This window comes from Scyliorhinus canicula, chromosome 5, assembly GCF_902713615.1.
Source record: "Scyliorhinus canicula chromosome 5, sScyCan1.1, whole genome shotgun sequence".
NCBI lineage: Eukaryota > Metazoa > Chordata > Chondrichthyes > Carcharhiniformes > Scyliorhinidae > Scyliorhinus > Scyliorhinus canicula.
The window spans coordinates 12,327,169-12,349,155 of NC_052150.1; the positions used below are offsets into that span (position 1 = coordinate 12,327,169).

At 44.0% G+C, this 21,987-nt stretch overlaps 1 protein-coding gene across 4 annotated transcripts in view; it reads right to left on the bottom strand.

The window, feature by feature from the left end:
* ulk4 (unc-51 like kinase 4) overlaps positions 1–21,987 on the bottom strand; it is a 513,024-nt gene that overhangs the window by 9,956 nt on the left and 481,081 nt on the right. For all 4 annotated transcript variants that reach the window (XM_038796599.1, XM_038796603.1, XM_038796600.1 and 1 more), the window contains one exon: positions 8,609–8,697. In XM_038796599.1, coding sequence (XP_038652527.1) covers positions 8,609–8,697 — 89 coding nt within the window. The remainder of the gene's footprint in view (positions 1–8,608; positions 8,698–21,987) is intronic.

Here is a 21,987-nt window from a genome sequence, read left to right on the forward strand (position 1 = left end):
ATAACCAGGGACCTCCAACAACCATTTCTGCCCCTCTTCTATCCAAGTTTCCGTGATGGCCACCACATCGTAGTCCCAAGTACCGATCCATGCATTAAGTTCACCCACCTTATTCCTGATGCTTCTTGCATTAAAGTATACACACTTCAACCCATCTCCTTGCCTGCAAGTACTCTCCTTTGTCATTGTTACCTTCCCCACTGCATCACTACGTGCTTTGGCGTCCTGACTATCGTCTACCTTAGTTGCTGGACTACAGATCCGGTTCCCATTCCCCTGCCAAATTAGTTTAAACCCTCCCGAAGAGTACTAGAAAACCTCCCCCCCAGGATATTGGTGCCCCTCTGGTTCAGATGCAACCCGTCCTGCTTGTACAGGTCCCACCTTCCCCAGAATGCGCTCCAATTATCCAAATACCTGAAGCCCTCCCTCCTACACCATTCCTGCAGCCACGTGTTCAACTGCACTCTCTCCCTATTCCTAGCCTCGCTATCACGTGGCACCGGCAACAAACCAGAGATGACAACTCTGTCTGTCCTGGCCCTTAACTTCCAGCCTAACTCCCTAAACTTGTTATTACCTCCACACCCTTTTTCCTACCTACATCGTTGGTACCAATGTGCACCACGACTTCTGGCTGCTCACCCTCCCCCTTCAGGATCCTGAAGACACGATCAGAGACATCCCTGGCCCTGGCACCCGGGAGGCAACATACCTTTCGGGAGTCTCGCTCGCGACCACAGAATCTCCTATCTATTCCCCTAACCATTGAATCTCCTATTACTATTGCTTTTCTATGCTCCCCCCTTCCCTTCTGAGCCCCAGAGCCAGACTCAGTGCCAGAGACCTGGCCGCTGGGGCCTTCCCCCGGTAGGTCATCCCCCCCAACAGCATCCAAAACGGTATACTTGTTTTGAAGGGGAATGGCCACGAGGGATCCCTGCACTGTCTGCCTGTTAGTTTTCTTTCCCCTGACTGTAACCCAGCTACTCTTGTCCAGTATCTTTGGTGTGGCTACCTCCCTGTAACTCTTCTCTATGACCCCCTCTGCCTCCCGGATGATCCGAAGTTCATCCAGCTCCAGCTCCAGTACCTTAACACGGTCTCTGAGGAGCTGGAGTTGGGTGCACTTCCCGCAGGTATAGTCAGCGGGGACACCAGTGGTATCCCTCACCACCCACATCCTACAGGAGGAGCATGCAACTGCCCTAGCCTCCATCCCCTCTTACTTTACAGAATTAGCTGCCCTGTGGACCAACTGGACCTCCGCCCTCCGACTCTGCTCCCAGTCAGCTGTACTCTAAACTCCTGGTTCCCTTCACGCTCTTTGATAAATATAGGAAATTAAATGAAAGGAGTACCTTACTCCCTCCTCACCTAACTCCCTCAGTCACCAAACTCTCACTGTAGCACTCAAATGCCACAAGCTCAGCACTCAGTGCAAACAAAGTCTGCACTGTATCTAGCCCCTATTTATACTGTGACTCTAGCTTCTAAAAACTGGCCTAATGCAATTAACTAATTAACAAGCTCCAGCTGCAAGTAAGTCCAAGTAGAACCTTGTTTAAAGCTGATTCAAAATTCACCTTCTTATAGACCAAACAGCAACTTTTAAGTTAATTAACTAAATAAAAGAAATACTAGACTTTAAATAACCCTTTTACTCCCTCAGTCACCAAACTCTCACTGTAGCACTCAAATGCCACAAGCTCAGCACTCAGTGCAAACAAAGTCTGCACTGTATCTAGCCCCTATTTATACTGTGACTCTAGCTTCTAAAAACTGGCCTAATGCAATTAACTAATTAACAAGCTCCAGCTGCAAGTAAGTCCAAGTAGAACCTTGTTTAAAGCTGATTCAAAATTCACCTTCTTATAGACCAAACAGCAACTTTTAAGTTAATTAACTAAATAAAAGAAATACTAGACTTTAAATAACCCTTTTACTCCCTCAGTCACCAAACTCTCACTGTAGCACTCAAATGCCACAAGCTCAGCACTCAGTGCAAACAAAGTCTGCACTGTATCTAGCCCCTATTTATACTGTGACTCTAGCTTCTAAAAACTGGCCTAATGCAATTAACTAATTAACAAGCTCCAGCTGCAAGTAAGTCCAAGTAGAACCTTGTTTAAAGCTGATTCAAAATTCACCTTCTTATAGACCAAACAGCAACTTTTAAGTTAATTAACTAAATAAAAGAAATACTAGACTTTAAATAACCCTTTTACTCCCTCAGTCACCAAACTCTCACTGTAGCACTCAAATGCCACAAGCTCAGCACTCAGTTGAAGACAACAATGAAGGAACGTTAAGAGAAGGGAGAAAAACGCCTGCCCAAGTTTCCTCAGCAATATCTGGATCTCCCGGCGGGCTGAGGACAGGATTGGGTATAATTGTTAAATGACTGGCAACACTGGTTGGAGAAGGTATCAGGGAGGCAACAATACCCGTGGAACTTGCTCTGCCTATCAATAGGACCGCGGCAGATCTGATTGCGGCCGTGACTCCCTTATCGGTCTGACCAACTCAGCATTGAACATATTCAGTGACCCAACCTCCATTGCTCGCTGGGCGGGGGGGGGAGAAGAATTCCCAAACACTAACCCCCCTCCGAGAGAAGAAATTTCTCCTCATCTAGAACTTGATTTAACGGGGGGAAAAAACAGAGTCTTGTTTTGGGCACGTTTAGCGGGGTGCCAGCAGCGCCAAGAAGGACCCCGCTATCAAATGAGACTTTTTTTTCTGGCTTCAGTGAGGCCTAGCCGACAGTGTTAGACCACCCTGGGCAAGTGTGCCATCAATTCCAGTCCCACGTGCCCCGGAGACACAACATAAGTGAATTAACCAAGAATTCGTATAAAAATACCCAACATCATTGGTCCTTGGCTGTCCAATAATTACAGTCACTAGGTTTGTGAGTTTAAACACAATCACTGTGTATTTATACTAAGAGCAATCTGGAAATATGCAGTAAATGCAAGTGGATAACAACAAACAAATACCTACTATCTCCTTTAACTGCCCTACCCTCACACACACAAGCAGACAAACACAGAGGGGGAAGAAAAGATAATAATAAAGGTTAAAAGATAAGAGGTTTTGCATCAGATGGTGGTTCTTTGGCACCTATTCTTCACAGCCAGCTTGCAGATTGAAGTCCTTCATTTGCAGCCTGTAATTATCTTCTCTGCAGATTACAAATGTATTCCTCACAGCTTTTCCTGGAGGAGTGCTTTGCTTCACCTCAAACTTTGCTTTAAGTTTGTGGTTTACTTCCAGGCCTCAGCCTTTGCTGGAGACAGAGTTGGTCGGTTCACAGCAGCCTTTCTGCAGAGTGTTGGTTGGTTACGGATTCTGCTGGCACAGCCTGTAATGGTTCTCCTGTACGTAGGCTCATCCATGCTCCCTGCCAGTTCAGAAACACAGCCTTTTTGGAGAGAAACAGAGAGGACAGAGGCCTGCAGACCTTCCTCAGGACAGGCAGGAGTCAAAGTGAAAGTAAACTCAGCCTTTAATGCTCGGAAAAACATTCCAGTGGGATCAGATCCAATCACTACCTGTCACCGGGCAGAGCACAGCCTTTTGGGCTCTTCCAGGGTGCCCAGGTGGCAGTGCCAAGGTGCCTGGGTGACAGCATGAGTTCTAGGGTACCATCTTGTCCAGAGCCCAACCACTCGGGGGCTTCCGATGGCCTGGGAGACTCCCCCAGCTGTCATTCCGTCTGGTCCATGTTTGTGTAGACCAGTGCGAAATGGCTCAATGGTGAGGTTTCCCAGGCATGGGCGTTCGATCCAGGGCTTTGGAAGACTTTGGTGCAGACATAATAAAGTGAGCCTAACTGCTCACTTAAATAAGCAAATCTGGATCCCACCCAGTCTCGTTAAGATATTGTGAGGCATCCGGAATGTCGCAAATCTCGCGAGGGGCCTCAACTGCATTGTGATACCAGGCCGTGCGTTCCAATGGCATTCTATCATTCTGAGAAAAATATACATTGCTATATTTTCTGTGAGCTTGGCGGCACGGTGGTGTAGTGGGTTAGCACTGCTGTCTAACAGCGCTGAGGTCCCAGGTTCAATCCCGGCTCTGGGTCACTGTCCGTGTGGAGTTTGCACATTCTCCCTGGTTCTGCGTCTCACCCCCACAACCCAAAGATGTGCAGGGTAGGTGGATTCATCACGCTAAATTGCCCCTTAATTGGATAAAAAATAATTGGGTACTCAATGAGCTAACTGAACAACCCAGCTAAAAATACACTGCGCTACAGGAATTTCATAAATTCCATAAACGTGAGCTCATCCTAAACCTTGCTGCCCATTTACTATCTTATACAAGTCCTGCAGACCAGTGTTTTTCAAACTTTTTTCCCAGAAGTAACTTTTAACAACCTGCTGACCCTCGGGGCCCATGCTGGCAGAACTCCGGGACCCACGCTGGCTGACCTTCGCAACATGCCATTTTCGCTTAACTTTACTGTGACAGGTGAGCCTCACGATCTCACTCCAATCAGGTTCACAGGAGGAGAGGCCAATGCGCATATCTGGTGAAGAGTTCAGCTGGTTCCTTTGTGCTGTCTTCATCTTTGTGAGGACAGAAATTCCAACCTCACGGATGTTTGTCATTGTGAAGGGCAATAGCAACAAAATGCTTGTTTTACTCAGCTCTGAATACTCCTCGGAGGCGCTACTCCAGAATGCCAACAGCCTGATAGACGTGTAGCGTGTTTTTAAAGTGCTGTCACAGATGAGGCACAAAAGTACAGTCTCTTCATTTGGAGTCAGCTGTAAGTTAATAATTGACTCTGGGGTCTCAAACTCAAAATAAATTTTCACCCACCCCTTCTCTTTCAAAATCTGAAACTTCTCATCTGGAACGTGGCAACAAAAACTGTTGATCAACGCAGCCAGATGCGACTGAATAAAGCTTGCCAGTCTATGGACCGTTCTCTTACTAACATTGTTTTCCTCGATGTGTCGTGCCAGTGTGGGGAACATGTAGTAGTTTTGGTGTTATACTTACACTTGCCAAACTTTCAATGACTTTTGGGAAGCATTTATCTCTTTACAGTGCCAAAAACAATCATCATCCTTCCCTTGCAATTTAAGATTGAGATCATTTATAATTGAAAAGATGTCTGCAAGGTAAGATATAGTTTGCATCCAACTCTCATTTGCCAGTACTTCCCTGCATATAACACACATGAGTTTTGCATCCTGATTTGCATTGGCACAATAACAAAGCTACACCTCCAGAAATCATCTGTCTGCTGCTTTGTTCCCGATTTCAGTTTCTTCTTAATGGGAAGTTCACCAGACGCCCTGGAGCTCTGTATCCAGCTCACATCAGCACTGCTTTGTCCTGCTATGGACTCTCCTGTAAAGCTCTCTCCAGCAGATTCAGTTGTGATGTCCAGGCCTGTTTCTGTCTTAGGCCCTCTCTTCCTTCTTACAAAATGACCCATCATCAGCCTCTTCACAGTCGTGTTGCTTGCTTGGGGGCAGCTACAAAAAGGAGGAATCTCTCCTTTGTGATTTCACGCACAAAGCTCGGATGTACAGGGCACGTGACGTCAGTGTAAGTGCCGGACGCGTGACATGCTCTCTGCCACTACTTCTGGTGGGAAGACTACAGCGTTCACATTGAAAGGCCAGTAGCAGCCGGCATTCGCAACTTAAAAGCTGGTCTCAGTTGTTGGGTGCTTCTCCCGCAATCAGGAACGCCGTGACTGACCGCCCCACCACCCTCCCGACACCCGCCTGCAACCCACCCATGGGTCACGGCCCTGTTGAAAAACCCTGCTGTAAACCCATCATCAATGTATTCATTGACCTATATTGGCTCCCATTCCAGGGACACTTCAATTCAATTCAAAGCTTCTTAATCTTTGTTCTCCACGACCTCACACCTCTCTACCTCTTCTACTTCCTCTTCTGCTTTAGTTGTGTCGGTTTCACAGACTAATATCTGTATTCCACCAACAGCGAAAGCCCAACCGGGCGTGACCTGAGGAGATGGGAGGCCAGATCCTTCATGGATGTCACGGATTGGGCCAGCATTTATTGTCCATCTGTAATTGCTTTTGAGAAGGTGGTGGTGAGCTGGCTCCTTGAACCCGCTGCAGTCCATGTGGTGTAGGTACACCCACGGTGCTGTTAGGGAGGGAGTTCCAGGATTTCGCTCCAGCGACAGAGAAGAAATGCTGATATATTTTCAAGCCAGGATGGTGAGAGGCTTGGAGGGGAGTTTGCAGGTGGTGGTGCTCCCATGTCTCCGCTGCCCTTGTCCTTCTAGATGGTAGGAGTTGTGGGTTTGGAAGGTGCTGCCTAATGAGCTTTGGTGAGTTGCTGCAGTGTATCTTGTAGATGGTAATCATGGCTGCCATTGTGTGTCTGTGGGGGAGGGAGTGATTATTTGTGGAAGGGGTGCCAATCAAGCGGGCTGCTGTGTCCTGGATGGTGTCCAGCTTCTTGATCGTTGTTGGAGCTACACTCGTCCAACCCTAAGATGTCCTGAGATCTCTGTACATCTCCAATTCTGGGCTGTTGGGGATCTATGGCATTAATCGGGCCCCCATTGGGCGGCTATGCTTTCAGCTGCCCTGGCCCTAATCTCTGGAATTCTCTTCTTAAATCTCTCCAACTCTCACTTTTCTTCTTTAAGTCGGGCCGTAAGACCTAACTCATTGGCCAAGCTTTTAATAATTTTTCCTAATATCTCTTTACATAGCTTGGCGTAAGATTTCGGTAATGCTCAAGTGAAGTGCTTTGGGACATTAAGCCACAATGATGGTGCTATATAAATGCAGGTTGTTGTTGCTACTGTTGGAGTAAAAGAGCCAAACGTAGCCTGTGAAAATGGCTGGCTGGTGTGTGAACCCCCAGTTTTTTCATGGTCTGAAATGAACAAGCACCAAATGTAAAAGTCTCTTTAGTGGCAGAAAGGTGCGAGGGAAATAAGGTTCCATGTTGAATTCAACCTCAGCTTCTGAACTACGAATTTAGAGGCTTGACATGCTTATTTTCATTATTAATGGGCTTTACGACCTCTCTTAGGTGCTATGTCCACCCTGGCACAGTATCCCCCTATTGAAAGGCCGTTCCTGCTGCTGGTCTTGTAGTTCCATTGCTTTATTGTTTGGACTCTGAGGGAATGACCCTCAAATGACCTCTATTTATATGGTGGCAGGGTTAGCACTGTTGCTCCACAGTGTCAGGGTCCCAGGTTCCTTCCCAGCTTGGGTCACTGTCTGTGCGGAATCTGCACGTTCTCCCCGTGTCTGCGTGGGTTTCCTCCGGTTTCCTCCCACAAGTCCCAAAAGACGTGCTTGTTGGGTGAATTGGACATTCTGAATTCTCCCTCTGTGTGCCCGAACAGGCGCCGGAATGTGGCGACTCGGGGCTTTTCACAGTAACTTCATTGTAGTGTTAATGTAAGCCTACTTGTGACAATAATAAAGACTATTATACTGTATCCCTCTCCTTGTGGTATTTACTCTTCCTGCTGAGGAGGTATTTTGGAGGCTCTTTCTTGGGTTGGAGAGACATCCTGGGGCAACTGCGTGTTCTGTCGGGACAGTCGCAGAACAGGGGGGCCTGGAGTTTACATGGAGCAAAATAAAACCATGGGGCAAGCAGACATAAAAACATTGTGTTTGGTGGTAGAACAGCAAACACCGATTCCAACAGAAGACTGCAACGGCCACACTAATCTGTAAACCTTTTTTAAAGATTTAGATTACTCAATTCAAATTTAGTCATGTTTTTAAAAAATCAATTTAGATTACCCAATTCATTTTTTCCAATTAAGGGGAAATTTAGCGTGGCCAATCCACCTACTCTGCACATCTTTGGATTGTGGGGGCGAAACCCACGCAGACACGGGGAGAATGTGCAAACTCCACACGGACAGTGACCCGGGGCCGGGATCGACCCTGGGACTTCGGCTCCGCGAGGCAGCAGTGCTAACCAGTACCGTGCTGCCTTACCTGCAAACCTGTTTTAACTCCAGAGACTGATACTTACACTGGCCGTTGACGGCAGGAGACCTACCCATTTGCCACGGGTGGCTCTCGGCAAGGTAAAAGTGCTGAAAAGTGCCCGTTAAACAATGGGCGAGGCTAACTTAGGCTAATTCACTCCTGTCCTCCTTCTGGGAAGCCATTCAACTTTTGAGGTGAAATTGGGATTTCGTAGTGTTATGAATTTCTGTTTTGTTAAGCATATAAACATCATTATGCCAAAGGCGTACTTTGTGGGTTGAAAGCTATTTTCATGCCCTCCTGCTACTTCAAAAAAACTTCCTTTTGGGGATTCAAAAGCTGAACTCAAAAGAAGCAGACAGTAAGCTAGTAACTGGCTGTAAATGAAAGCAACAACTTTCAGAATCTTTCATCATGAAACCCAACCCTGGCTTCCACCAACAATTGATCAAAGTCAGTCTCGAGGAAAAAGCTGGAGGCTTTCAGAGGTTGGTTCAAGTGTAGTCTTACTGCAGTTGCGAAGCACGGTAATGTGATAGGTTTGTGGTATGCATCTGGCACATGTATAAAAAAAAACGTTGGACGCTTATTCAAAGGCCTGGAAATTCCTTTCGGCCTGAGGGTTCTCACCTGGCAGCTTGGGCCAGCCTTTGTAGGGTTTCAATGAGTGTGCCTCCTTCACTCTTGAGGTTTTCTGCATGTTTCTTTGTCGAGCTTACCTGGAAAAGCAAATGGAAAACAATATTTGTCAGTATGTATGGTGAGAGTGGACATTGTTTTAATTGCTGATTTCAGATCCGTTCAAATGCATTTAAGCCCTAATATTGTTGGGAACCCACTCCGGGCCCTGGAATTGGAGCACCTTCCCGAATCATTTTAATATTTGGAAGAGGTGGGAAAGCGTAACAGAGTTCAATGTGCGATGGCTAAGTGCGCTATGTTCCTCCTCTCCTTGCAGGAAGCAAAGGGACTGCAGTTGGAAGCTAACTGGCTGCTCAGTGTCTATAATTTTTGGGACCTACGTTGGAAACACACATTTCACAATATTGTCAGGGTTAGGGTTAGGGTTAGGGAGGCCTCATTTGCTCTTAGCAGGCTTTGCTTTCGCTGGACCAGATCTCCAGGAGTCGCCTGGGACTGTTTCCAAACAAACATTGGCAGAAACCTGGAATCTGTCCAACTTTCTTAGCTTGACTGAATCATCAACCTGTGACCATACAGCTCTGCAGCAGGTGTCAAGCAGGGAGTATGGGAAGGGCGCAGGGGTGTGGTGTTGAGATAGAGGATCAGCCATGATCAGACGGAAGATGGAGCAGGCTCAAATGGCCTACTCCTACTCCTATTTTCTATTTGATACAATAATGTGTCTTTTTTTTTAAATTTAGAGTACCCAATTCATTTTTTCCAATTAAGGGGCAATTTAGCGTGGCTAATCCACCTAGCCTGCACATCTTTTGGGTTCTGGGGGTGAAACCCACGCAAACACGGGGAGAATGTGCAAACTCCACACGGACAGTGACCCAAAGCCGGGATCGAACGTGGGACCTCGGCGCCGTGAGGCATTCGTGCTAATCACACGCGCCACCGTGCTGGCTACAGTAGTCATAATGTAATCTTGGGGAGTTGGTCCTGTGCATTTGGTGTCAATAGAGCCATCTACAGAAGTGAAACCTAGCATGATTGCAGAGACTCGGACTGAATACATAAAGGAAGGCAATGGCCCATGGACAGTGGTTTCCTGAAATTACATGCACTATAACACTGGAGAAACAAGCGCTCATATTTAGGGGGCAAGATATCCGTCTTTGTACAGAACAGTTTGGATTTTAACCGATGTTGTGACCTCCGGCACTGATTACTTATGTTTACATAGGCAAGATTGATGCCCCCTTTAACACAGTAACCAAACGCACAGCTTTCTGTTCTTCACTCCCAAGTGTCTGAAAGAATACAGACTGGACCCAGAAGTAATTTAATTTGGTCATGGACAGGCACTGGAGGTGTACAATTGTACACCTCGGACAAGCCTGCTTTGGGAACGGAAAGACAAACACAGTTGAGCAAAAACAGTTCCCACCAGAGTTCACAATAGCCAATGTGTAACAGTATGGCAAGGTGAAAACAGCCAAGTGTTTATTGTAACAGCAGAGTCTTAATGATAGGCCTACTTGCCCCGGACAGAGGAGGAGAGTGCTTACGATGCCTATGTGAGAAAACTGCCAGATCAAAACCTTTCTGATTTGAGAGCTCCAGTGTCACAGGTATTGGATGCGATGCTCTTCTTTGCAAAGTCATGCTGTCTCTTTTTAAATGGCATCTTTCGATGGATACAAGGTCTCAGATTCTCACATCTCAGTCACATCCCATAATCTGGGTTTCATAAAAGCTACCTTAATGGATTGAGGGTATGTACTTGTTGGGCAGCTTCATAGATGTATTGTTATTAAAAGTAATTTAGCATCTAAGCACATTAACTCTTTGGGATGGGAGAGTAGAAATGTGAGTAAAGGTGCAATTAAGACAACACATGCACGTGTGGAGGAATTAAAAATGCATGTCCATTGCTAGCTTGTACAGTTAGATGGATTACTGTGTCAACTGATTCATCATCGGAATCCATCCTTTTTTTCAAAAATGTTTTAACATTTAGAGTACCCAATTCATTTTTTCCAATTAAGGGGCAATTTAGCATGGCCAATCCATCTAACCTGCACATCTTTGGGTTGTGGGGGCGAAACCCACGCAAACACGGGGAGAATGTGCAAACTCCACACGGACAGTGACCCAGAGCCGGGATCGAACCTGGGACCTCGGCATCGTGAGGCTGCAGGGCTAACCCACTGTGCCACCGTGCTGCCCATCGGAATCCATTCTACATGACACTGACCTCAGCCTCTGCATATGGAAGTTCAGATGTTGTAAGAATTGCTCAACGCAGATCACAGAGGAATGTACCAGTGCTCTGGCATAGTTAGTACCTAGAACCTAAAACCCTAGAATTTTAGAGGCAGCGGAAGAATACTTAGGCAGGTCACATCAGTGCCCAATATTTCAACCATGTTTGTGTGTTGGAGCTGTATAATCTTATACTTGCTTAATAGTTGCAATGGGCAGAGATTGCGAAGATCAGATGCCATCCGAAGCATTAGGAACTAAATGCCCAATTTTCCCAGTGTGCTGAGGGAAGGTCACCAACTTGAAATGTTGACTGTTTCCTCTCTCCACGGATGCAGCCTGACCTGCTGAGCGATCCCAGTATTCTCCATTTTAACCCACTTGTCTCGGAAGCATTATCAAGCTGTTGAACAATGTCAAGCATGTCTAGTTATCTATAAAATTAGGTTAATTCACAGGGCAGCACAGTGGCGCGGTGGTTAGCACTGCTGCCTCGAGCAGCACGGTGGTGCAGTGGTTAGCACTGCTGCCTCACGGCGCTGAGGCTCCGGGTTCGATCCCGGCTCTGGGTCACTGTCCGTGTGGAGTTTGCATATTCTCCCCTTGTCTGCATAGGTCTCACCCCCGCAACCCAAAGATGTGCAGGGTAGGGGAATCGGCCGTGCTGAATTGGCCATGCTAAATTGCCCCTCAATTGGAAAAAAAGAATTGGGTACTTTAAAAAGAAGAGGTTAATTCAGGCCAGTTGCCTCGACACACATTCATACATCACAAATACTGTTTAAATAGATTGTACACCATCATCCAAATGAATAACTGATTGGAACACAGGTACAAGACAAATAGGATGATGTTACATTGAGGCCTCATCTGCCATCTCAGATGGACATTAAAGGTCACACTCACTTTTCAAAAGAGAGTTCTCCGAGTGGCCTGGCCATCTCTCAACCAAAATCATTATCTGGTCATTTGTTGTTAGTGGGTGTTTTCTCTGCATAAATTGGCTGTTATGTTTCCCTCTGTCACAACTGTGACTACAATTAAATTACTTCATGTAGTGTCTGGGAAAATATTGATGCCGTGAAATTTCTTTGTTAAATGTTGAGGTGGCTTAACGGTTAAGGCGATGAACCATTAAGCCAATGTGCTCTGCACTCATGGGAGTGTCAGCAGGACCCGTTGGCAGTGTTCTTCCCTCTGAGTCACAGGGTTCTAGGTCCAGCTTCCACTCCACAGGGCTTGGGCACGATTACCAAGGCTCGTACTCCAGTACAGTACTAATGGGGTGTTGTACGGTTGGAGGTGCTATCTTTTGGTTGAGATGTTAAACAGGACCCCTGTCTATCTGCTCGGGAGGATCTAACACTGTGCGGAGTCTGCACATTCTCCCCATGTCTGCGTGGGATTCCTCCAGGTGGTCCGGTTTCCCCCCACAGTCCAAAGATGTGCAGGTTAGGTGGATTGGCCAGGCTAAATTGCCCACAGTGTCCAAAAGTTAGGTGGGGTTACTGGGTTACGGGGATAGGGTGGAGATGTGGGCTTAAGTAGGGTGCTCTTTCAGGGGCCGGTGTAGACTCGATGGGCCGAATGGCCTCCTTCTGCACTGTAAATTCTATGACATCCCAGGCATTATTTTGAAGAAAAGCAGGGAAGTTATTCCCTGAAGTCCAGACCAAAATTAACTCCTCAGTCAACATCGCAAAAAACAGATTACAGGTCATTAAGACATTGCTGTTTATGGGAGCTTTCTGTGCTCAATTTTGGCTGCCGCATTTACTACATTGACTACACTTCAAAAGTATTTCATGGGCTGTAAAGCGCTATGGGGTGTCCCTGTGGTCACGAAAAAGCTTTTTATATGCAAGTCTGTATTTCTTCTATAAGAGTAGATTTTCAGAACAGATAAATTCTGCTTCTTTTCTTCAGACCTGCGTTGGCACGGAGAAAGATGAATTTTTATACTGACTACCCAAACTGGTTAGACTTAAGCATTTCAGCACCAAGACTAGATCCCTTCATTTCATTGAAGGTGTGATTGACAGGAACAGATTCTTGAGCATCCCCGCATGCTTTTTATCTAATGGCTAGAAATCTGGCTCCAGACAGCTTTCTGCATTACAATGAAACGCTGGCAGCTGTCTGCAATATAATGCCGTTTTACAGCGATCAGTGGCTCAAATAATCTGGTGCTGCGGTAACCTGCAGTGTGATTGCACAAACAAAAAAACTCTTCTCAGTTTGTTAACTGTTACCCGGGTGACCCCGGCAAGCATTCTCAGCCGAACACACGACCTGGTGACTTAAAGGAAGTGATAACCCTGAAGTGTGAACCCAAATGCTGCTGAATAAACCAAGCTTCCAGCCCAACAGATGTTTAGCACAATATAGTAACAGCACCAGCTTCCGAATGCTCTAATCTTCATTGGGTGGGCAGGATATTAGTAAATAGTTAACGCATTGATATCACCGTAATAAAGTGGGGAGCTAATAAGGTGCTTTTTATTTGCGGAGGGCTTTTTGAAAGCAGCTTGCACACAATTTGACAGCTGGAATTCTAAAAGCACCCATTCTTTGTATATCTGTTTATGATTCCACTAAACCAACGGCTGCCTCACGGGGCCGAGGTCCCAGGTTCGATCCCGGCTCTGGGTCACTGTCCGCGTGGAGTTTGCACATTCTCCCTGTGTTTACATAGGTTTCGCCCTCACAACCCAAAAGAAATGCAGGATAGGTGGATTGGCCAGGCTAAATTGCCCCTTATTTGGAAAAATTTAATTGGATACACTAAATTTATTTTAAAAAATTATTTCACTAAACCACAGAGGAGATTTTCCTCCCTCGCCGTAAAAACATTGACTGCTGGTGGAACCGTTCCGGGGAAGGCAATCTAAGAATTTGCAAAAGGCAGAGCTGTGTGCACTGTCTGTACCGTGGTTTGAGATTAATTTCAGTCACTGCCTGGGTACCTTGTTTCTTCAGTGAGACTTGGATCACTGAGAGAAGGGGAATTTGAAAGGTGACATGTGGTCTGATCATTGAAAATTGCTTTTTCTAAAAGCAGACTATGAAATGAAATGAAATGAAAATCGCTTATTGTCACGTGTAGGCTTCAATGAAGTTACTGTGAAAAGCCCCTAGTCGCCACATTCCGGCGCCTGTTCGGGGAGGCTAGTACAGGAATTGAACCATGCTCCTGGCCTGCCTTGGTCTGCTTTATAAGCCAGCAATATATTTGGTTCCACTGCCACCTTTTTAGATTGAACCTGCAAATTAAAGGGGTTGTAACACCTCAAAGGTGAATGATCTGACAAATTTTGGTGCTCAGGAAACTGCGCTCTTTGCTTTCCCTACTTGTTGCTATGTAACAATGTGCTGAGTGGCTGGCTAGCTCAATTGGTTAGATGGCTAGTTTGTGGATCAGATTAATGCCAACAGCATGGAGTTCAATCTCCGTACTTGCTGAGGTAGATGGGGGATGTGCCTCCCGGTCCTGCCTCTTCGGCGAATAATTGCGAAGGCCCTACCATCGGGCAGTGAACTCATGCATGAGCAGTGGCGGACTGGTCTAAAAATATTGGTTGCCAGGAGACACAGGGGGCCCACCCACAACTACAATGCTATCATTTAATTTTCATAATGAATAAATAAAATTTTCAAAAAATACATATGGAAAAAAGGGTACAATTAAAATTTTTGTGTAAAAAAATGTGTATTTCTTAGTAATTACAGTGTACATGTACTGTACATATTACTGGCAGTAGATACCAAATGTAAATACAGAATGTTATAATTGAATTTTTAATTTAAAATTTTTTTTTAAGTAATTGGTTGATATTTTTAAATAGTTTACTGCACAATTTACACATTAACAGATAGTTCAAAAGCACAATAGAGCATTGCATGCAGTCCACTATATTAAGAGCAATTGTTTGTGTTCGCTAGATGATTGTGCGAATCTACCAATAATTGCTTCTGCATCCAATTCATCTAACAATTCCTTTTCAATGGATAGCAACATGTATGATTCCAAATTCTCCTCAGACAGCGAATTTCTTAACCTTGTCTTTATGATCTTTAGTTTTGAAAATGTCCTCTCACATTGGACTTGAGTAACTGATAGTGTGCAGATGACTTTATAAAGTTCATAAAGGTTATCATATGCCTTGTCATGAAGTCTGTTGGATGCCAGAATTTTTAGTACACACGATGGGCAAGTGCTGCAAATTTTATAATTGTTGCAACTGGAATCCATATTCTCACCATCATTAAGCAATAGCTTTAATACATCAAAGTTTGAAGCAAAAGAAAACAATTCCAATATTACTTGATCTTTGCTGATTTGTGGAAACAGCTTAATAATACCTTCCAGTGCTTCATCTTCAAGGCCCTTCTCTGCAATAGTTTTAAACTTTGCTGGGTCCAAGCAGGACAAATCTTTATACAACTATTTGTGTTGTACAAAGCGTGATTCTAGTGACTGGACAATGCGATCCATTATTAGGGTAAACACATTTACTCGAAAATCAGCTAGAGAATCTGAAGAAGTTCTTTCATCATCAATAAGCTCATCTGCCATTCTTTTCTTCTTCCTCTGCCTCTTAACTGGCAATGCTGTTTCCAACGCATCAATTTCCAATGTTTGATTTTCATCTATATTCATCTGTGAAATCCTGTCATTACATTTATTTACAAATTCCAAAGCCTTGCTGTGAAAGTTATCAAATGTTCTTGTCTGTTCCTTCAACTTTGTTGTAGCTGAATCTACCAAACTCCATGCAGTAAACATATCTAAACCACATATCTAAACTTGTCTGTAGATAACTTGATAACGGAGTTGTAGTTTCAAATATATACAAGTAAGTAAATGCTGTCAATATGGTTTCAAACTTTAGAAGACTTTGAAGTAAAACATTTGCTTCATGTTTTGTTTTTGCATCAAACTTTTCTGAATCTTGTATCGTTGATAAGCATGTCAATAGATTTACGAAAGTACTGGCAGCGGCATCATCAAAACGTCCAAATATAGTTGTTGCTGCATTGGATTTTCCTGACCATCTGGTCTCACCAATTAGCTTTAATTATTTCATTTTTTCTTGTCCTAGATGTTTTCCAACAACTTCTATCCATACAGCCATTCTATTGTACGATGCTTTCACAAAAGTTGCTATATTCTGGAGCAAATTGAAAAAAGAAACTGCAGGCACACAACATTTTGTTGTTCCAGTTAAATTCAAGACATGGGCATAGCACCATATATGAACATGTTGATCAGTCACATCAGCAATTTTACTTTGTAAACCATTATACTGGCCATGGTAGCTTGCAGCGCCATCTGTGCTATCAGATAAACATTTTTGGGGGTCAATTTTAAGATGCTGTAATGTTTCAATCAATAGATCAAAAAGTCCCTGTCCTGTACCATCATTACTTGGCACAACTGAAAGTAGTCGCTCACAGATAGTACCTTTAAGCACATACCGAATAATAATGCTAAACTGATCGATGGATGAATTATCTTGTGTTGAATCAACCTGAATAGAATAATATTTTGCTTGAGAAACTTCATGACTAATTCTTTCTTGTATCATATTCTTCATAATTTTGATTAACATGTTTATAGTTGTTTTACTTAGGTATGTAACAAGTCCACCACAACCTTTACTTTGAGCCTTTCCTTGTTGCTCTAATCGTTTGATTCTTTGTTTAGACTTGTTTTGCACTGCAGAAACGTGAGCTGCCATAATGGGGTCATATTTTGTCATCAACTGCACTGTAGCTAAAAAATTGCCATGATTCAGAACCTCATTATCTAGAGTGTAGGCCGATTCATTTCTGTGACCTCGAAAAGGAAGTGCTTGCTTGCCTAACATCTTTATGATGTCTATAATCCTCATGACAATACTTCTCTGCTTCAATACTTCTTCTTTCCTTTTAATTAGTGATGCTGCAAAAAATTTATCTAAGGTGCCATCATTAACCACACTGATATATTGCTGAGCATTTCTGACATGTGCTGTTGTCGATTCATGTAAAATCAAGCTCTGGCTAATACGGCTGAAGTCACTAAAGCCACGTACAAAGGGTGATGGATTACAAGTGTTGGGAAACTCAAAGGCTAAGCAGTATGAACAATATAAGCATCTATTTTCTTTGTTATATGTTAGCCATTTTCTTGGGACTGAGTCATTCATAATTTTGCTCTCATACAAACGAGCATCAAATGGCAGATCATCAAGTGGCTGAAGTGGATGTTCAGCAAAAAACTGTTTTAGCTTTGCTCGTGATGGGTATTGGAAGATTCCAGTAATTGATCTTTCATTTTCTTGCGTAGGTTCATTTACAGGATGTGCTTCAGAAACCAAGTCATTTATGCTTGAAGGAATATCTGATTCCCTGTCACTAGTTGAAGCTATGTGTTCAGATGTTGTAACTACAGGCAGTACAGATACCGGAACAAGGAAGCCAGAAGAAATATTGGGCCCGGGTTGATTAGTAATGGATGCACTTGTATTTGTCTCTACATTCAAAGTAGCTCTTCTCTGTTCTTGTAACTCGCATGTCATTGCATCATCACCATGAGCATTGTTTCTTGCTTCTTGATTATTTGTTGTAGAACTGGATATTGATGTGGATTGTGCTTGTGGTATTATAAACTCTGTAATAGGCCTGCATCGCTTGGCTGATTCCTTCCTTTCTGCTTCTTTTTGTTCTTTGCGTTTTAGTGACCCAGATTTATGCTTTTTCTTTTCCATGCTGGTAGGGGTAATATTCCTGAAATAAAAACTTAATTAAAAATAGCCCACATTGGGAAAAATGAATATTGATGATTGCAAGAATAACTTGAAGGAACGCCAGATAAACCCCTACTTGATAAAAAATATAAAATAACTTACTTACACTTCAATAGGCTATGTTCATTAGTCTATGTTCATTAGTCAATACTACTGTGGCCTATGCAGCTTCAGAAGAGGAGACAATCCACTGTCCAGCGTTCACACCAGCAAGCAACTGAGACAACTATTGGAAGTTAGAAGTTTGGTCCCACTATAGTAAGACATTAAAAATGGTCCCACGACCAAAGTTAACATGTCCAGTTTGATACCAGTGTAGTGTTACAAGTCGCAACCTTTTGAGTTTACCGATCATGGCTTATCACTTCAATATCTTTGACCTCATGACTCACGGTCAAAGGTACCGCTTCTCCTTTTCGGTGACCTCACGACCCTATGTACTGCTTGATATCCTTTCAAGTTGCCGACCATCTCAAATCACGAACTGCAACTTTATCTTTAAATTCACACACTCTTGCTGAAAACGTGGATTTCCAACTATGTCTGACCCGGGTGAACCAGCCCCCCCTCCCCTCCACTCCTTTTCACATCCGTTTAACACTGCTTCGTTCCTTCATACACTGAGTGATTATTTGTTTGTTTCTTTATTGCATTTTTATTTGGTATTGCTCTTTTTAAAAACAATTATATTTTATTAAGTTAGAATACAAATCTCAGGAAAGAAGTTGGAGATTTATTTATCTAATTAATTATAATTTTTAAGGGCCCTTCAGAGATTCACGGGCCCCTTCTTGGCTCTCCGGGCCCCGGACCGATGTACCGGCTGAACCAAGACTACTGCTTGATATCCTTTGAAGTTGTTGACCATCTCAAATCACGAATTGTAACTTTATCTTTAAATTCACACACTCTTGCTGAAAACATGGAATTTCCTTAATTATGCCCAACCCGGGCCCCCCTATTCCACATTCCACATCCTTCCACTACCTCCCCGCTTCGTTCCTTTTCATGCACTGCTTATTTGTGTCCTGTTCTCTTTTTTTTCTTATTCCTTTTTATTACTAAAACAGTTGTCTGTGTTTGTTTCTTTATTGCATTTTTATTTGATATAGGGGGCCCACTTCATCAGGGGCCCACTTGCCATCGGGTAAGCTGACACCCTGGCCAGTCCTCCACTGTGCATGAGGAGCATGAGGGGAGTGCTCGCTAAAAGCTGCGGGCTCCGTGGGGAAAGAGGGGGAAAATCAGACATCCAGTAGCCCGTGGAGTGCCCTGCTGGTGGCAAAGATTGTCCCCTCCGGCAACTCTAACTCCACACTTACCTTGTACCTTGAGGGGTGCCACCCTACACCAAGCATAGCTGACCAGGAGCCTCTCCCGCTCTTACTGCCTGCCTGCGGCACATTGGAAGGATTTTGCAGGTTGATAATGTTACAAGTGAAGGCCACAGACTTATAAAAAAAATAAATTTAGAGTACCCAATTAATTTTTTCCAATTAAGGGGCAATTTAGCGTGGCCAATCCACCTGCCCTGCACATCTTTGGGTTGTGGGGACGAAACCCACGCAAACATGGGGAGAATGTGCAAACTCCACACGGACAGTGACCCAGAGACGGGATCGTACCTGGGGCCTTGGCGCAGTGAGGCAGCAGTGCTAACCACTGCGCCACCGTGCTGCCCGATACGCGACCTGTTTGGTTGCATTATGAACGCACCTTCCTTGGCCACCAAGTCCCGAGGTGGGACTCGAACTCTAGCTCAAAGGCTGAGGCAGGGATGCTAACCCACTGCACCACAAGAAAGATAAAACTAAAAATGTTCATCTTCCTGTCATTTCTGCCAATTGATAGACAACAGGCCCAAACTGCATACTGCCTGGAGAAAGCACAGTTGCCTCAATCCTGAACACTGCTGACATAAGGCAAAATCACCTATCTGCCATTTAATTTTAACTGAAGCAGCTGCTTGACAGCAATTAGTTTGTCCAGGAACTGAGCTTAAAATCTTACTCATGAAGCAATTATATTTCTTTTTAAAGTAAGCGGAGGGAGATAGGCTGGCTGCTATTTATAAAAACATACTTCTGTGTCATGATTATTTCATTGATTTTTAAAAACTATTTGAACATTACAACTGCAGTTCTGTGGAAATCGAAAGAAACTGCACAGGAATTTCAGTTCTCAAAAAATAGTATTTACTAATAAGCATTCTAACTCTATTGTTTTGCAGGATTGCATTTTACTGCCGAGTTGATTTTGTTAGCAACATAATAATAATAATCTTCATTATTGTCACAAGTAGGCTTACATTAACACTGCAATGAAGTTACTGTGAAAATCCCCGAGTCGCCACACTCTGGAGGCTGTTCAGGTACACAGAGGGAAAATTCAGAATGTCCAATTCACCCAACAAGCACGTATTTCGTGAGATTTTGGGGAGGAAACCAGAGCACCCGGAGGAAACGCACAAAGACACGGGGAAATCCACACAGACAGTGACCCAAGCCGCAAATCGAACCTGGGATCCTGGCGCTGTGAAGCAACAGTGCTACCCACTGTGCTACTGTGCACCAATTCCCACTGCAGAGTTTGAGCACCAAAATCAAGGCAGGCAGCCCAGTGTAGTCTGAGTGAGTGCTGCACTGTTAGAGGCCCTGTCGTTAGATGAGATGTAAAACTGAGGCCCCACTGACCGCTCGGGAGGATGTGAGAGATCCAATGTCACTATTTTGAGCGGCACTGTGACACAGTGGTAAGCACTGCTGCCTCACAGTGCCAGGGACCCAGGTTTAATTCCGGTCTTGGGTGGCCTGTTTGGAGTCTGCACGTTCTCCCCGTGTCTGCTTGGGTTTCCTCCGGGTGCTCCGGTTTCCTCCCACAGTCCAAAGATGTGCAGGTTAGTGGATTGGCCATGATAGATTTCTCTTTAGTGTCCATGGATGTGCAGGTTAAAAGAACAAAGAAAATTACAGCACAGGAACAGGCCCTTCGCCCCTCCAGATCCTTTATCTAAACCTGTCGCCTATTTTCTAAGGATCTAAAAGAACAAGATTAGGTGGGTATAATGGGATACAAAGATAGTGTGGGGATGTGGGTCTAGGTTGGGCGGTATTTTAGATGGTAGGTGCGGCCACGATGGGCTGAATGGCTTCCTTCTGAACTGTAGGGATTCTAAGAGCAAGGAAGTTATCCCCGGTGTTCAGGCTGGTATCTATCCCTCAGTAAACATCTCAAAAACAGATTATCTGGTCATTATCATATTGCTGTGTCTGGGTGTTTGTTGGGCACATCTTGGCTGACTACTTTCTGCGTTATAACAGTGACTACACTTCAAACACACGTCATTGACTGTAAAATGCTTTAAGACATCTGGCGGTCATGTAAAGCATTATATACATGCAAGCTTGTTTTTATGGCTTTTCATCAAAGATAAATAAAATCAACAAAACCAGCAAGAATTAACATTCCATCCATCCCACCTCTCCCAAGCTTGGGTACGGAATAAAACTTCACTTTGAGCATAGAGGCCAACAGATTAAAAGTTCTGGCATACTTAGTTATGAGCTGGACCCATTTACAGTCTAACATCATTATGTCTGGCATCCCTTAAAACTGTAGATTTATACCCATAGACTTTTTCAACTAATAAAATCTCTACCAGGACCATGTTCAACTAAAGTGGCAAAATATATGCGGCTACTATAGTGCAAAGAATGTCCATGCCTTCTTCCCCCATTGCGATTATGTTCCACAAAAGGCTGCTTTGGCTTGGAAGCTGAGAAGAGCTTTCTGAATCATCATCTTGAACAATAAATCTATTTAATCCTTGTATGTGGGTTTCATAGCTCTGGTGAAAGGGGAAATGAAAATGCAAAAATTGCCCAGCTCAGTTATTTCACTGGGCCAAAATATAGCTGCTGGCTTTTCCGGCTAACAGATTTTTCACTGACACATGGTACGCGAATGTCTAAGTTCTATTAATAGAATACTTTAATTACGGTTCTTTGCAGTAGCTCTGCTCGTTTTTGATTCTATCACAAGCAACATGCCAAATAAAATGAAACATTTTCAGGTTTTACATTAATTACTAGAGTTGGATCACTGATATGTGGACAGTTTAGCTATATGGATATGAATAGTTGCTTCATATTTCCCCCATCAGTCAAAGAATCATAGAAATATATAATACAGTGGAAAGCCATTCAGCCTATCGCACTTGAGCTAGCTCTCAGAAAGAGATATCCTCTAGGTCCATTGACCCGTTCTTAAACTAATCTAATTTCCCACAATGCAGCATTGATCACATGAGTTTTGTGACATTAT